The sequence below is a fragment of the Orussus abietinus genome, unplaced genomic scaffold (genome assembly GCF_000612105.2).
Source record: "Orussus abietinus isolate OABI.00-Male unplaced genomic scaffold, Oabi_2.0 scaffold22, whole genome shotgun sequence".
Taxonomy (NCBI): Eukaryota; Metazoa; Arthropoda; class Insecta; order Hymenoptera; family Orussidae; genus Orussus; species Orussus abietinus.
In genome coordinates, this window is record NW_019394596.1 from 1,156,768 (window position 1) to 1,173,554 (window position 16,787).

General features: G+C 50.6%; 1 protein-coding gene across 1 annotated transcript in view; it reads right to left on the minus strand.

Moving 5' to 3' along the window:
- Positions 1-16,787, minus strand: part of LOC105702196 (netrin-3) — an 88,028-nt gene that overhangs the window by 14,540 nt on the left and 56,701 nt on the right. Inside the window, exons 3-4 of the mRNA XM_023432838.1 lie at positions 11,784-11,933; positions 10,708-10,803 (exon numbers count right to left, since the gene is read on the minus strand). Coding sequence (XP_023288606.1) covers positions 10,708-10,803; positions 11,784-11,933 — 246 coding nt within the window. The remainder of the gene's footprint in view (positions 1-10,707; positions 10,804-11,783; positions 11,934-16,787) is intronic.

Genomic DNA, 16,787 nt, shown 5'->3' on the forward strand with positions numbered 1-16,787 from the left:
GAGCTTGAGTGGAGTACACAGAGAAAAAAAGGAAAAAATTGGTCGACTCAAAGAAACATGCATTGCGACAAAGAAATTCTTTCTTTTCCTCTCAAGAAAAATAATCCTTTCTTGTAATGATCATTTGATGCAAAAGTGGAATAAATTCCATGCAACATCTCCTACGGGAATTATAACAATTTATTTATTTGGTGTTACTTGAAGAAATATTTCACTGGTCCGATGAATTCCTTTTCTCGGTGTATTATTCAGGCAGGAGTACGTATGTCAAGGATACCTATTTATTGAACAAAGTAATCCTTTTTTTTTTTCTCCGGGTACATGGGTCGAACTCGAAGGCACAGGCCGGTAGCTGGTGAACAATCGATTCCTCCCCGAAGTAATCGTTTTAACGACCGCCTCGAATATCGTTCCCCCGAACTCGAGTGCTCCGGGCCAAGGGTTATCCCGAGGGATTACTTCGGCAGATTTAAGCGCGTCGGATCTCGGCTGGCACCCGAGACAAATAGCCGAAATAAGGATCCGAATGCAAATCGGTCGGAGTCGTTCCCTTCGATTTATCGACCGAACTGCCGGCCAAATCCCTCAGCTTCGAGGAACTTGCTTACCCCGAAGAGACTCGCCGAAGACGAGGTCTTTGATAAATTTCCCCAATCCACCCTTGCCCCTCCAGCCGCCCCTTTAAGCCTTCCCTCGGTATTTCACTAAACTTTCCCGCTTTATTCGCCTAATCTCCCGTAAATCTCGGCCTGGAGAAAACACAAAACGGCGAAGCAGGTCCTCGACATGTACATTTCGAAGCGAGGTCTTGGATTTAAATCGGGGTATTCATAAATTACCGTATCACCGTGGATGCGGAAATCTGAATATAAATATGTATTTAAGAAGTTATTTCCATCAGTGCACGGATACGTCACGGACGTGTACGAATCGAGGTTTACTCGACGCGATAGGAACGTTTACTTTGTCCCCGCGAGTTAGGGAAATTATTTCTACGGTCCTTCGGGCTCCTGTAAGGCTCGAAGGACCTCTTCCTATATTGTTTCCGTCCCCTTGCCAATTTTCCCGGAATTTATTCTTTATATTTGCCGCGATGTTCCGGGATATTTACCCTCGCTCGCTCGACTTCCTCCTTCCCGGGAGCTCCATTTTGCATCCCGGGTCCATCTCGCAGCTCTCGAGGCCGCTCCTCCGGGGACGTCTCCCGGCATACCGGTGATTTATCCCGAAGGAAGTAAACAGGTTCGCCGACTGGCAACTCCTTCGCGGTCCTCCGGGACTCGGATTTCCTCCACCCTCGAGCTCGGGTGCGGAAACGGCCGACATCACCCGGGGCCGCCCTTCCCTTTTCAGGAATTTTCTTCAATTTCACGCGGCCGTAAACATTCCGGCAATTTGAGAATAACGCCCCGCGGAATTATTCTAAAAGTGCGCCCGTAAGTCTGCACCCCAGGGGCGAAACCGCGTCCGGAATTTACGGAGGCGAGCCCTTAAACCGGAACTCCGCGCTCGCTAAACCGGAACCCACGAAGAAGTCAACCAAACGGGGAAGGTTATTTATTTCCAAACTTTCCTCCCTTTAAGCACTTTAAGTACTAACATTTGTACCTAAAAATTAATTTTACTAAGTATCAATGAGATATTCCCCAGTTTCTTTTCGGACATTTCCATCGCGACTTTTAGGATGTCTGCCTCCGTGTCTCGTTTTTTTCTCTGCCTTCCCACGTTCAACTCTCCGTCTCGCTCTCCACGTCGTTTGGAGGCGAGTCGTAAAGTAACGTCTTAATTATAAAAGGGACGGTGGGCATTATGAGGCGTCTTAAGTATCCCCGTGAGAGAAGGGGCCTCAAAGCGTGCGTGGGTGCCCTTCGCGGCCGCGACGCGAACGGTTCCTCCGTGTGTCACTTCCGAGGGAGAAACGTGGAGAAAAGAGCGAGAACGAGGTGTCCTGAGAACCCCTGTGGTACAGTCATTAGCGAGAGGTACTTGTACGCCAGGGGGTGCAGTCGAGGACAGGGGCTCTCACCTGGGAGACGAATTTGCCCTCCGAAACGAACGATCCGCAAGAACTCCCTCAAGATGCAAAATCCATTTCGGGATGACTAATTAATTAACCAGGCGGCCTTGCGGCCAGATAAGGCCTTCACACAATCTCTAAAAAAATTTTCTAAGACCTTATTAACATTTTTTACAAGCCGCCTCGCGACCCAATTAAGAAAAATTCCTAATCTTTATAAAACTTGAATTTCTCGTATAAATTTCTAAGTGTACAGGTCTGGCATCGATCCGAGATATTTAATCTTAAGCGACGAAAGGGTTAGTGTGTGATTTTAATTACGATAACTAGCTTTACTAGAGTAACCCTCGTCATGGTTCGCGTTACCATTACGTTTACAGCGGAGTTTAAGCCACCTGGGCTAATGTACCGTGCAGGATTTCCCTTCCAGGAACCTGGACCAACCCCAAGGAACCTCCCCCGGGAAATTCCCCCAGGACGAGGAGGATCTCCGATGCCGATCGATCCCGATGTCCGAGTTTACGACGTACACGCACAGCCTCCCTGAAAGTTTCGCAATCTCGGAGAGGGGACCGGATTAATTACCCCCTGATTCGAATTAGCCGAGGGATCGATAATAATTAACTCGGGACCCTCGAGACACCTATCTCCCCCGAGGTGTATACTGCATCGACGAAGGGAAGTCCCGAAGACGACTTCGACGGAAGTTCCCTCCCTTTCTGGCGCTATCAGGACCCTCGTATATGGCGCCTCTCTTATCACCGCGACTCCCTACACCGATCGGTGCAAATTGGCTTCGAAGGGGGCCAATTATATTACGTCGTTACATCGCATATCCGTGTAAACCGTATTAAATTAACGAGTGATCGACCGCCGAGTGGCTGCCACGCATATTTCAAGTACTCGCGAAGCGACATGCGCGCACTTTACGAGCACCAGTTTAGCACTTGAGCCTGACCAGTCGTTATTTATTTCCATCTCAAAAAGAACATTCCAACACGACGCCTGGTGGGAGCAGGGGCATGTTGCGAGGCCATATCAACCGTATCATCCGGATATCACCCGTAGGAAATGCAATCCGCCATGATTTACCCCATTTTCTGGGAACGCACATGACGCCGGATCAAAGGGCTCGATTGCGTTACCGATGTAAATCGCCGACCAGCGAGGAAATCATCGCCATTACCCCTAACCCCGGCTGTTAAATATATCTACTCGAAATGTTCTACACATTTCGACTCGAAAGTGTTCGAAATTTCGAGTTCCAACGGTGCAGATCAATGGATGGATCGTTATCGACCTCGCGACCTCCGAATTTACGTAAGTACGTTTTTACGGTATTTGTTTCTTCGTATTAAGAATTTTTTATTTTTTTCCAGTGCACTTTTTCGAATTCAAGTGATCAATGTGCAAGTGACTGGTAATTCAGAGTGAGAGATTCTCAGGTGACCTCCGATCTGCAGGGTGACACGATTTTTAATGCACTTTCAGGAGTCGGGGTCAAAGAGGCGCGGGCAAAGAAGCGAGGGCAAAGCCACGGCATCAATTTTTCCCGAAGCCCGCTTTCCCTGCACCGAGTGCAGCTTGTGGGACCGGCTTTGCAGTAAGCTCCACTTAAACGAGGGACTTTACACGCATGGGGCACCTACACCTTTCCCCAGGTGGAGGAGCAAAGCGATCCTCGGCGCTAAGCGCAAGCTCGCTTGGCTACTTTACGGATACTTTATTGGATCCGAGCCATCTTCGAAACTGCGTCTCCGGCTCGTTGGAACCTGGGGGAAACTCGAGCCCATAGGGACCCTAGTTGACGATGAAACGGGTCCTCGTAGATAAGTACTCGCGCACGTACAAGGTACACCCTGATATTTTTTTTCATTATATTTCTTTCATCCTTTTTATATGTACAATATATTGGAAAATACCGTATGGGTAAGTACTCGTACACGTACAAAGTACGCTTCTATCTTTAATTGTTTTTCTTCCATTCCTATGGATCATCCTAGAACATGGCCGAGGATCGATGCGGCGAATTAATCGAGCAGACCTCGGTGCCCGACTAAATGCAATTTCAATTGAACCGCAATTGAGTGGATGATCGTTCCGCCGGTGACGTTATCATTACGCGATACGGTATTTGTCTGCACCGAGTCTGCTCAGTTTCTGGGGCACTTTTTCTCACCAAGTTGCACTTGAAGACGACGAGCGCGGTTCTTGTGCGACAGACGCACAGAGAGGTGATCAATTTAATCCTCCGCGTTAATTAAGTAGCTGCACATCGAGGCGTTATTTCAAATAATGGCGACGACGGATAATGTTTTCCCCTTCTTTTCCAATTTTTCAGGCACTTCTGCCCCCCACACTCGTAGCTGGTATTTCCGGCGCAGGTAATATCATTTTGATAGCTCGTAAAATACTCAAAGAGTAAGTCTCTTCCCTCCCTTCTTTTTTCTTTCTCTTTTTTTAGCAAGATATCAAAGGTGCGCCTCGTCAAATCGTTTTGCCTTTCGGACGTCTCCATTGAGTTGCACTCGGGGGACGCTCTAAATATAAGTACGGCGGGGAGTAGACATTCATTGGAATAAAAAGAGCGCTTTCGAGAATCTTGGGAGGAATCGAATATACAGGGCGACACAGGAAACGCGACGAGTGGCCGCGCAAATCACTTCTCGCGTTTCACAAGTGCAGCCGTTCAAAAAAGGTGAAGAAAAAAAAAAGAGAGAGAGAAAAGGAAAAATGTACTCGAGAGGATCGGAGTCTCTTGATGACCCCTCTTACGTCTTATTAATTTCTCCCGCGAGGAGCGTAATTAATAACCGTGCCTCGTCGTGCCGGGTCTCGAAGCTCCTCGGATAGACTTCGCATCGAGTGCATGCGGTAATTGGCGTGAAAATAAAAATCCGACACGGTCCTCCCACGCGTGTCCGCGCCTCCTCGTGGGCCGCATCCTTCGGGCCCTAAGGCCCAGGAAAGGCGAGGAGGAGGAACAGATTACAACCGGGCCCGGCACAAAGGCGATCGCCATCCTCCGAGGGGAGGAGAGGGTCCCGAGAGAGAGAGGGAAAATGCGTGGGTTTCGAGATTAGGGTGAACTCGCCTGAATTATAGATTTCACGCTCGGGTTAAGACAAAGGAGGCCGCGTAATAATCGGGACCTCGCTGTTTACCGGCTTAAAGGATTTTCGTGGGCGCCCTTGCGAAAGCCCTTCTTCGAACCTCTTAATCCGTCCCGTCCCTTCCTTTCTTCCGCCTTATTAATTAATTATTAACATAGATATCGCCCTCGACAGCTCGCGTCAAGGAACATCGACGCGAGGGACTTATCTCGCGTTCTCGATTTTTAGGTCTCCTCTTTGATGATTTGATTAAAGGCACCGAGGAGGCTCGGTCATGTTACAGGGTGGTTGTTATTAATTAATAGTTTATATAGAAATATCTCGCCCGATTTTTCACGGTGAGGAAAGTCGACGGACTCTTAGATCTTCTCTTCTCTTCGTTGGATTTGGCCGAAGGCATCAAGACGTCGTCGATGACGTTCGAGGATAATTATCAATTAATAGAGTTAATACAAGTATCTTGCGTCAAAGACAGGTGACACTCGTGACTTATCCCGTGTCCTCGATTTTTAGGTCTCCTCCTTTCGGGTTTGGTCGAGGACATCGGGGGAGCTTGGCGATGTTCGCGGAAGGTGCCCGTCAGGGCCGATCTCTTCATCGGCGAGGCCATCCGCGTCCAGGGACCGGGAGACCGACGGTTCCCCAGGGATCGGGCCGATCCTCGCGGCTTAATCGGGAAATAAGACCGAGAGAAGCGGGGAAAATAAAAAAGGATCGGCGTCCGCCCTGTCGTCCCGATTCGGGGGTTATGTACGAGCCCGATTAGCTGGTCCGGCAAACACGGACTCGCGCACCGGGTTCCTCTCCGGCTCGCCAAGAACGATCGTTTTCGAGTGATTTACGTCGTCCGGCCCTCCGGGCAGTGCCCACTGCGTTCTCGTACGCGTTTGCGTTTACGAGGGGCCCGTATACCGCAATTAGGCCGTGATTGGGCCCCGATACGTCCGAGATTGTCTCGTCGGCATCGAAGAGCTCATGCGCCGTCAGGCCCAGGGTCGAAGAGCGTCCCAGGATAATTCCCAAAACTCACAAAATTCTATCGACCCCCGACAACGAAGTCCACTCGAGTACCTTCTTACATCGAGACCAAAAAAAAAGAAAAATTCATTGAACCAAAGAAAAACCTCGTTATTGCAAAGAATGATCGCTCGACCGAGATACACTCAAATAAGTTGTCTCAATCTTGAAAGGAACTTTGCATCCAATTCATTCCAGGGAAATAATTATCCTTTGAATTAGAGGAATATTTCTTTGGTAGTAGTCAAACAGTTCTATGGTTCGATGACCATTTTTTTTCTACAGGGTACAGAGAGGTCGATTTACGGGGACTTGATTTTTCGAAGGGACTCTCGAATCTCGCGGGACGTTTACCTCCGAAGACGGCGCCTCGTTAGCCCCCGAAATTCCGCCGATTCTTACAGGGCGCCGAATTAAATTCTAATTACTGGCGAATTCCAGCCGTGGCAATGCTCGGTCTCCGCTTTGCCGTCCGTCCTCTTTTAACTCGAGCGTCTCGACGCGCGTGTGCGTGCGTGCATTCCCGCGCGTTCGATCTTAAAATCGATCCTCTCGATCGAGCCGATGGGACCGATCGGCCGCTTTAATCGAGCCCCTCCTTCCGCGCGTCCCTCGGCCCTCGGCAAGCTTTTGCAGTGCACTTGCGAAGCCGAATCGATTCGCGAAGCTCACCCCGAGAGTGTTTCCCGAAACGGAAAGACCCTCGGTATATGTGCCTGCGTATTTACGCGCCGAGTGCGTGGGCGAGCTTACGCAAAACCCGGCCGTGAGCCAGTAAACGCCGGAGGTGCGTTTTTCGCTTATATTCGGCCGCATTTGCTCCGCTACACCGATTCATTATTATTCCGTTTGATTATTCATCCCGGATATTTCGAGGAAATAATCCATCAATTTTATCGATACAGTGTAAAAAGGGGAAACATCAAACGTCAGTCACGCCCGATATATTGGCATCCGTTTAATTATTACCCCGGAATATTTCATAAATTTAGTAGAATTATTACAAGAAAAAAAATAAATAAAACACGTCAAATGTTAATAGTCACGCACACGACCGTCGCTCTTCGAGTGTTTCCCTCCGGGCTCATCGATTCGCACCCCTCGACGCGCATCCGTTGACACAACGTTCGTGCACGTCGTTACACAGGAGGGCTTGTCCGACATGTTGTACGATGTATTATTATCGTCGGAATTCCGTATTCCAGGGTTATGACGAAAAGGTCGATACTTCTTGGCAACGGGAAAAAAAAAATGGAATTAAGCAGTGCCGATTACTCAGTAGTCATTAATTAGTCTCTGGAACTTTTTGACGTTTCTTCGACTCTGTGATCGTTTGACATTAGTGTCATAATATTGGGGTGTGATGGGGTGTTCTTAAAAAAAAAAAGAAAAAAAAATCGACGGTTCGAGGCTGGCAAGGGTGTCCGAAAGGGCGAGTTTTCCCGAGGCGCGTCGCGACGCCGACGAGGAGGGTGCGTGCACGCGTGAACACGGAACGCGAAACGAGCTCACCCCTTTCCGCAGCCGCCTCCCTTTTTGAAGTCCGCAGCGGAGAAGGTGGAAGTTCGACGGAGGGGTTGCTACCTCCGGCATCCCCGTCGTTATTACTTCACGTCCGATCGTCGCGAGCGGATTTACTTTAATGGCCCGCCCTCTTTCCCCTCCCCCCCGATACGGGGGTGCATTATGGCCCAAGTGCGCGTTACGTGGGAATTATTTGGCCTCGCCGAAATAAAGGGCCAAGCGAGCAATTATTGCCGTGAAAAGTTCCACAGAAGAGGGCGCCCCCCTTGCGAAACGCTGCCGAGTGCTCCCCGGTGTAATTGGGAAACCCTCGCGACTCGCTCGTTATGGGGCCCCATAAACGGCGGGAAAAGAAATCGGGGGTTGCCCCCTTTTCTTCGAGGGGGTTCGACTTTTCTGACGTGGGGAAGGTGGGGAAGTCATTTGGCTAATCAGCGATCTCGAGCGCCTATGGATGGTGTCATGGTATGATATCATGGTATCATGGTATCATGGCATCATGGCGTCATGGTATCATGGCGGATCGGAATTTTCATTGATAACGCGACCGCCACGTGGGTGGATCCATGGGTTCCGCATTTACATATAGATGCGATTCGCGATGCGACCCTCCGTTCGCGCGGTAAGGCCCAAGCCGGAAGGAGGAGAAAGGAGCAAGGAGGAGAAAGAGGGCTTTTTATGGTCGGGCCCGGTCGCCGTTATACGAGGGGCCCGAGGAAGCTGCGAATTTCTGCGCTGCGGTCGCGACAGTCGCCGATAATGGCGAGGGCCCTCGGGCCTTGGCGTGCACCTGACGTCGGAGTCGTTGAAGTCGTTGAAGTCGTTAAAGTCGACGTCGCTCGCTCGCAAATCCCTCAAGGCGTTAGGGCCTTAAGGCCCGGCGAAACTCGTTCGCCATTGCGCCCTCCTCCGTCGTTTTCTAGAATCCTGGGACTCTCGGAGGTAACTCTTCCCCCTTATCCGGGCCTTCGGGAATGGTGAGAAATTTCCCCGCGCGTTTTGTTCGCGTATCGAACGCGATATCGAGGGTCCGCGCGAAACGCCGCGGCGGTGACATTTTTCCGCGCGGCCGTAACGGCCATGCCGGGCCGCAAGCGGGCAATAATTCCTACCGAATTCCCGGGAACTTTATTGCCGGCGGGGTGCGGAATTCCCGCACATCCCTCGTGTGCGGGTGTTCTTCGAGAGCGGGGGTGTACGCACGTGCGTATACGAATGTGGAAGCGAGAATAGAACACACCCAGAAAAAAAACGTGAAGTGGGAAAGTGATAAATTAAAAGACGTATAAATACACATAACATGTTCACCGTAATCGGGAATTTTTACTTCAATTAATATGCGACGTTACGTTATCATTTTCATTGGCTTAACTTAGATGCTGAATGTGATACTGCAGAGACAATGCAAATTTACTGGAATCTATTGTGCCATCGGAATAACCAATGAACGAGTAAATTTGCATGGGCATTTTTATCAGTGCACATCGAACCACGAGGTCGCGATAAGTCGTTTCCCCGATTTACTGGCAAGCCTTAGTCTTGAGAGTACTTCTGGAGAGTGGACGTCCGTCTTGTCGGACGGCGGGCGCGAAAGTGCGGCAATTAACGTTTCCCCCTCGTTCCTTCTTTTTTTTTCCCCGCAGCTGCCGGGAAATCGGCGCTTCTCGACATTGTCCCCGAAAATGACGGAGACCCCGGCAGGTGCATCTCGCGGGAACCGCGAAATAATTCCGCATCTCGGCCGCTGCGTGCCATTAAATATCCGCACCTCTCCCGGGGGCATTAACGCGCGCCTCCGCATCTGGCCCTCGGCAGAGGGCAGCGTAAACGTAAACGTAAACCTAAATCCACGGAGGGTGGTTTTAATTAAGCCATTAGGGGAGGCTGAGAGGCTCCGACGAGATGCGGCTAGACGTCCCTTCTCGTCGCTCTCTTGTAAATTAATATCGCCCTTTAAATCCGGCCACGTGGCTCCGCGATCATACCTCAGCAGAAATGTAACGAGGTTACATTGAATTCCAGAAAGGGGGATAAGAATTTTTCTCGCCGCACTTTCTCGAGAAATATTCATGAAATCAAATTCTGAGCTACAGTTATTAATGTTTGCCCTCCTCCCTGGGTTTTTCTGCATTTTATAAACCGATATGTAATTACAGGCGCATTAAGGTGGAGGTTAGTGACCGATGTCTCGGGCCCTTCTTGAATCTCAGTTGAAGACTCGTTACCGGGGCGCTGATTTAATGGCTTTTAAGGGACCGAAAGCTGGCCCCATGGCGCCCCTTTAGTTATGGACAATGGGAAGTATAATTCAGTTATTAACGACCCGCGACCCGCGGCCGATATTCGCGTTCACTTACGGCTCTCGTTCGGCTGATTAAGCGGCAAGCTTTCACCGTTTAATGGCCGCCATATTTTATACGCCAGGTATGAATATTCACACGGTGCCTTTCTAGGCCCCTTTCATATGTCGAGTAATTTGTACAATTTATATCTAATTACAGGACGGGATAAATCGAAAGGTGCAGGCGGGGTCTTGGGTACCCTCGGTAGCGCGATATCGCCCGATAGCTCTTATCAACTCGGAATAATTCTTCAGGGTATCGTCGTCGAAAGTCGTCCCTGGAACTGAAACTCGGAGATAGGGTAAATTCGGGACCCCCCTGGGACTTTATCACGAACAATGGCGACATTACGAACACAAAGGTGCGGCAGAGGAGGGGGGCGTTTATTAAGCTCGCCCTGGTACAAGATTAGGCAAGAACAAAGGGACGGCCTCGACTTACTGGCGGAGTAAATACAATTAAAGGAGAGCAGAGGTGCGTTACGGGAGGGATCGTGATAAAGCAAACCGTAAAGCGGAGTTTTCGGAAACGGATAACCCGAGGACTCGCGGGGGGCGCGGAAAGAGCGCGGAACTTACGCGAAATCTCGGAAGAAGTTGGGCAGGGTGCAAAGGCAAAGTCCCTGAAGAGGGTGACGAGGGGTGAGGTAAACGAGGGAGGAGGAAGACACTGCGCTAACTTTCTTTGGACTCACCGGTCCTGTCGTCGTATCCGCGCTCGTCGTCGTCGTCTTCGTGTTCCCCGCTGTCGTCGCCAGCGGTGCCCTGGGTCTGCACGACTTTCGGGATCTCTGTAACGAAATAAAAGGAAAACGTCACTCTGGATGAGAGGGCTCCTCCGCGGTGCCTCCGAAAGGTCTCCCGGAATTATTAGGTCGTTCCGGACGAACTCGCGAATTTTAATCGTATTAACGGAAATAGAAAAATTCCGCGCCGGAAGTCCTACATTATTATATTTTAATTCCTATTCCACTTTGAACGCCGACATTTGGCTCGACAGTGTTTCGATACTAATGCACGAAAATGAATATAAAAATTAAGTGGAAAAAAAAAAATGAATAAGTCGTTCGTTACGCGAATCCATGTATTAACCCGGGGGGTTGCGTGACCGTAGTTTCACTTGAGAATCTCTCTGCTTTGTATCGAATAATTTGAAATGTTGAGGGTGGAGGGCTGGAGGAATTTTGGAAATGTCTTCCGGGATTTTTTGACAGTTTCGGAGGAAGAGCGAGGAGGATATCGTGTCGAGGCTCTACGGGAAAAGTCGGGACCTGGAGTCCCTCGGGAGACCCCACCGAGCGGCCCGGTGAATTTCGGCTAATTGGACAGGGCCTCCGGTCGGTAATGCGCTTCGATCTATCGAACCTAACCGACGCCTTGTTCGTCGTATCGAGCGATCGATCAGCGACCGGACCCGGTGGCCCTTTTGCGCGAGACCTCGCCGGATTAGAAGTGCCCTCGAAATGGCGGCCATTTGACTCTCGGCGGGGCCTTATTATTTGAGAGGCGACGTCAAGGCGGCTCCGATTTTCAGTCGACTAGGGACGGTCATCTGATTGATTTCCTGAAATTAGAGAGGAATTCCACCTACCCGGGGCGCGCCGTGGAGGTCTCTTCAGGGTCCGACGATCCGTGCCCGAAAATGCATCCGGGATTCGGAAACAGTCTTATCGTTACCGAGCGAGTTAGTAAGCAGCGAGAGGTGGTTAGTAGGAAGAATTAGTGCTCCGGGGACGATTAGTCGGAAAGACCCTGAAGAGAGGTGACTTACTGATGCACGGTGCGATGTGCGATCTGCTCTGCTGGTACCCTCTCGCGCATCGGTTGCAAGTCGTCCCGGTCACTCCGTCTTTGCAAGGGCATTGGCCTGTACTTTGGTTGCATGTCTTTCCGGATGCACCGATCGGGTGGCAATCGCATGCTGTAACAGATCGACATGCGAAGGGGGATTAGTGTGAAGTGAGGAGTCGCGTGAGCGATTACGGGAATCGGGAGGCAAACAAAAAACGCAGATAAAAACGGAGTCGCACAGAGCGTGGGGGATGACAAATCAATCGAAGCTTAAGTGAAAGAAATTAATTTCTATTTATTTTTCATGACGCGCCGAGGCGCCGCGCTCTGTGCGACACTCCTTGGCGCGGGGGGTGAGTAAATTTGAAAATCGATTTCTTCGGCATTAATGGGCGAGTTTCCACGTTTCTCGCGTGGCAAACGAGGTTTGACGTTTCTGGCTAGAAAAAAAAGAAAGGGGGATGGAATTAGAGGGAGAGAATGGAATACGAGCGACTCGAGTTCGCTTCGCAGTCGCGACGCGTCCCGGCTCCTGCGGGAAACTTTTCCCCCGGGGTAGTTTCGGAAAATTACGGCGGCTCCTGCGGGAACTCCCGATCGGCCCTGTAATTTTATTAAACTTCCCGCGAAGAGTTTACTACGCGGGACGTGGGCTTTTAGACCACGCCATAAGGGGGCAGGTTGTCTGCCGGTGGAGTAATTCCGCGAGACCAGGGTGCCTCGGAAATTTAAATGGCCCCCTCGACCTTAATTTCCATGTTTCGTGTCCCCGTACAACTTTTTTCCAGAAAAAAAAAAAAAGAGAGCGAGGGATTTTATAAAAATTTACTGCCGAGAAATTGAATTAGCGCCGCAGCGTAGGTGCGGTGGAAAAAATGGCTGCGCAGCCGAAACCCGTCTGAAATAAAAATACGGGAAGAGGGTCCACTTCCTGTATTTTTATTTCACTATAAATTATAATAAATAACTGGGCGAATGGATTGGAATTAAAATTACGCAATTTGTCCGAACGATGGAAAATAAAAATCGGGCTCTCACGTTTCGTTTCGCTCGAGTGTCTTGACATGCTAAATTGCATCGCTCTAGCGAAAGGGCTGAAGGTAAGCCTTATCAGGGAATGCGAGGACGTCGCGATTCGACGCCTCGCTTATCCCCGGAGAAGTTTAGAATTCAAAGTGTTATTGTTTGCCATCTCACATGTCGCGTCGTATTTCATCCCTATCGCGCGTGCACATCGTGGCATGCGAGTACAAACGTTTGCAGGCCCGGAGTGCACGTGTGCACTTGATAAGTATGCACATATTTAGACGTACATAACGCGTGATGCAACGGGGGCGATACCGTAGACCTGCATTCCGCTTTCTTCCCAATTCCTGCGTTCGCGTATAAACGTAAAAATATGAAAAAAAAAAAAAAAATTCTCCCCATTTGTAGATCTTTCCCGAAAAAAATTAGGGAAGCTCTTCTAGGTCTGGGGGATTTTTTTTATCAGGGAATAATCGACTCGGGAACGCGAGATAGGGTTAAGGAGAGGACTGCATCGATGCGCCTCGGGTGTATCAATAATTTCGGCCGTCCACCTCGACTTTGACGAAGAGCCGACACTTCGATGATGCCGATCTTCCTCGTGAATGAAATTCGTTCCGCCGTGTAAGAGGAGACCCGCCAGCGGGTTTCTGGTCTTCGCCGGCAACGATATCCGCTGATAACATCGCGCCGAGATGTTATCAGGCCCTACGTTAAAAGCTTCCGATGTAGCTTTCAATGAATGCCCCCATCAATTTTAATAAATTGATCGGGGACGCATCGCCCGCTCGTTACAAATTTATTCAGAGAGCCCGCCACCGTTTCAAACCCATGTAACGTGTACTTTCCGAACGTTAAAAGTCTCCGGTTAAACGTGCGATTTAAAATCTAACGATTCAACGATTTAATGAATTAATAATTCAACGATACAATGATTTAACGTCACCGTTAAATTATCCCTGCATTTTTTATTAAGGATATTTTCGAGGCATCACGTCGGGCAGGCAGGAGAGGTTAGGTACACCGAGAAAAAAAAATGCAACGTTTATACGGAATTAAGACTTCTTAGAATTAAGAAATATTTATAAATGTTCAAAGAAATATTTCTTTCGTTCAATGAATTTCTTTTTCCCTAAGCGTGTATATGAAGTCTCTACGGACGGCCAACGAGGACGTAGAAAGTACCTGAAGAGCTACGCCGACGTGGCGAATCTAATCCCGCGCGTTCCCGCCCACGCGGAAGAGTGACACAAGCGGCGGAAATTATTTGGCCCGATGCGGAATCGTTCCTCGAGGAGGGAAAAATTGAGTCGCCATCCCACGCGAAATTGGATCTGGTCTTTCATGGCCATTTCGCGAGTCTTCGGCGTAACTTGGGATTCGGTGTTATGGGCCCTAAATCTCGCGAAACGATCGCGGGCCCATTACGGTGGGAAGGGGCCTTAATAAGATTTTATCCCGTCTTCTAATCGAGGCTCGCTATTCGCTCTTCCGTCCTGGATAATGGACCTCGAAGTCGATCCCGCGGACACCGGTTTGCGCAGCCCACGCGATTCGATGTTCCGCAAATGCGGCATATTGCTCGGAATTCGGGATCGCGAAGCAGCTCTTCGGGGTAAGAGATGTGGTGGTAGTAACTCGGGATTAGGCCCTGGGAATTACAGGACAGCCTCTTCAGGATCCGCGTTCCCTTATCAATTTCGCGTATCCTTCCTGAAGAGTACTCTTCATGTTCGGCGAGCGCGGGTGGAAGCCGAGAGTGGAGCTTTTTAGAGATTTCGAAAGCACCGTCTCTTATCGAGGCACCGATGGTGGTCGAGAGCCTCGTCCCACGCGAAATCGGGTCCAGGTTTTCCCGGGGATTTCGCAGCGGAATGGACGTAACTTAGGATTCGACGTCGAAGCCCCTTCCTCGTGGTCGCAGGTGTGTCGCAACGCAGGTCGCCTTAAGAGAGGGCCGAGCGAGGAGCGGCACAAGAGCCGCCTTGTCTCCGGCCCCTTCTTCGGGCACCTCCTTAGGTTCTTCTCCAGGTTTCCCGTCTCTTTCCCGGCACCGTTACCCGCGGCGTTGTTCCGTCCCCCCAGCTCCGTCGGATTCCACCGCGGAGACATTCTCACGCGGCCAGGAAAGCCGAAAATATAGCGGCACCTCCGCCACAGGTATTCCCCGCGTCCGTCGACGTAATTCCTCCAGGAGGGGAGCTCCTCTTCAATGACACCCGATCTCCCATAAAACACCTAGAGATCGGAGGGACTCCTTTTTTACAGGCGCGTGCGCAGGCCCAGGGACCATATATCCCCATGTAGGTTCATTTCCATGGTCGTTCCAAGGAAGAAAGAGGTCCCGAGGGACCTCGAGGACCCCGAAGACCAGATATATCATTCCGAGTTGCAGCAAACTTCTGAATCTTCCGGGAAAACAAGCCGACGGGCTCTTCAAACCGCGAACTCGATATTCAATCGATATTCCTAGTGGAGTACCGTGGAGTGATCAGGGAAGCTCTTCAGGGTCGGCCAGTTAATTCCGCCCTCCCGACACCCGATCCGCAATAAACTACCCCATAAACCCCGGCGGTCCGAAACTCCCCACCTCGGGTCCATCGACGACCCTGAAGAAGGCACATGGGAAGCGCGGGGCACCGTCGTAATTCACCTTTACGCCCGCAAAATGAGCGGCATACCGGCTTGTCACTTATTGCGGACTAATATAAACATGGCTCCGACCGGAACACCCACCGACGAGATACCCTTGGTACCCTAGGTACCCTAGGTACCCTCGCTCGTAAATCACCGTCACTTTGCGTTTTACCCCCGCACGTAAAGTCGGTATCTTAGGGTTTACTTCCCAGGGTCAGCTGGAGGTGTAATCGGAGATGCACCGAGAGGTGATAACCCGTCCCGGTATTATTGTGCACTATTACTCGGGTCTTGTTAGCGATAACAGAGAAAAATGATGCGAAAGATGCATGGGATAGAAATGATGGACATGGCCTTACTTCATTTTTTACCCAGGTCGCGGTTATCCCGATTGCGCTTTTTCTTTATCTCGCGACCATTCTTTCCTTTCTTTTACCGTGATTCACTTTTGGATATCGCATCTTGCGATCCTGTCTCCGGGATTTCCTTCTGCCCGAGGGACTCCAGGCTTCTTTAGGATCCTCCACCCGGGTCTGTCGCGCGACTCGGTGCAGCAGAGTGAGCCCCGAGTGCGCCGCGGTGCAGCGCAGCGTGGAGGCCCTTGGACCACGCGGCGGGCTCTGCGTTCCCGGTTTTCAGGTGGCCCTTGAGAAAGGCGACTCGCGGAAACGCTCTCGCGGATCTGGGAAAGCTTCGCAGCGAGGTAAAGCCTGCTTCTCTACGTGCTCGGTTATGCACCCGCGGGCATTTCCTCGGTAAAAAGAGCGGCTAATTACGATCGTCGCATTAAGTCGCGCTTAATCCGCGCTTAATCGCGCCGTTTCCTTTTTCCTCGTATTCCCCTCGTCCGTTTTACGTCCCGTCTCCGGGTTCCTTCCGCGTCCTCGCCTCGTCCTTTCTTCGGGGAGGTTCCTCGGTCCGGCTCGCTGATTTCGTCCCTTCTTGGGCTCTTCTGCGCGGAATTAAGCCGCCTTCCGGAAATCAGGCCGCGTGGGCCGACCGAGGTGTGTTCGCATTAGTTACGATTATCGTCGGATTCGAGGGAGATTTCGAGGCGCCCGTAAATTCGACTTAACCGGGAGAGAAAGCCGGGCGAGAACTCCCTCTCGGTGTATTTATTCGTACACGCGAAATTGTGAACGCGCCTTAAGCCGATTACGGGCCGAGGGTTAACCGTACCTCCGAGGCTTCCTCGGTCCCTCCCGGGCACTCCACCTGCGGATTTAAATCCACGGAGACGCGTCGACAGGTACCCTCTTTTCTGCGACTCCTAGATAACCTCTTTAACCACGCTAAACGTCCCGACTTTATGAATAACCAC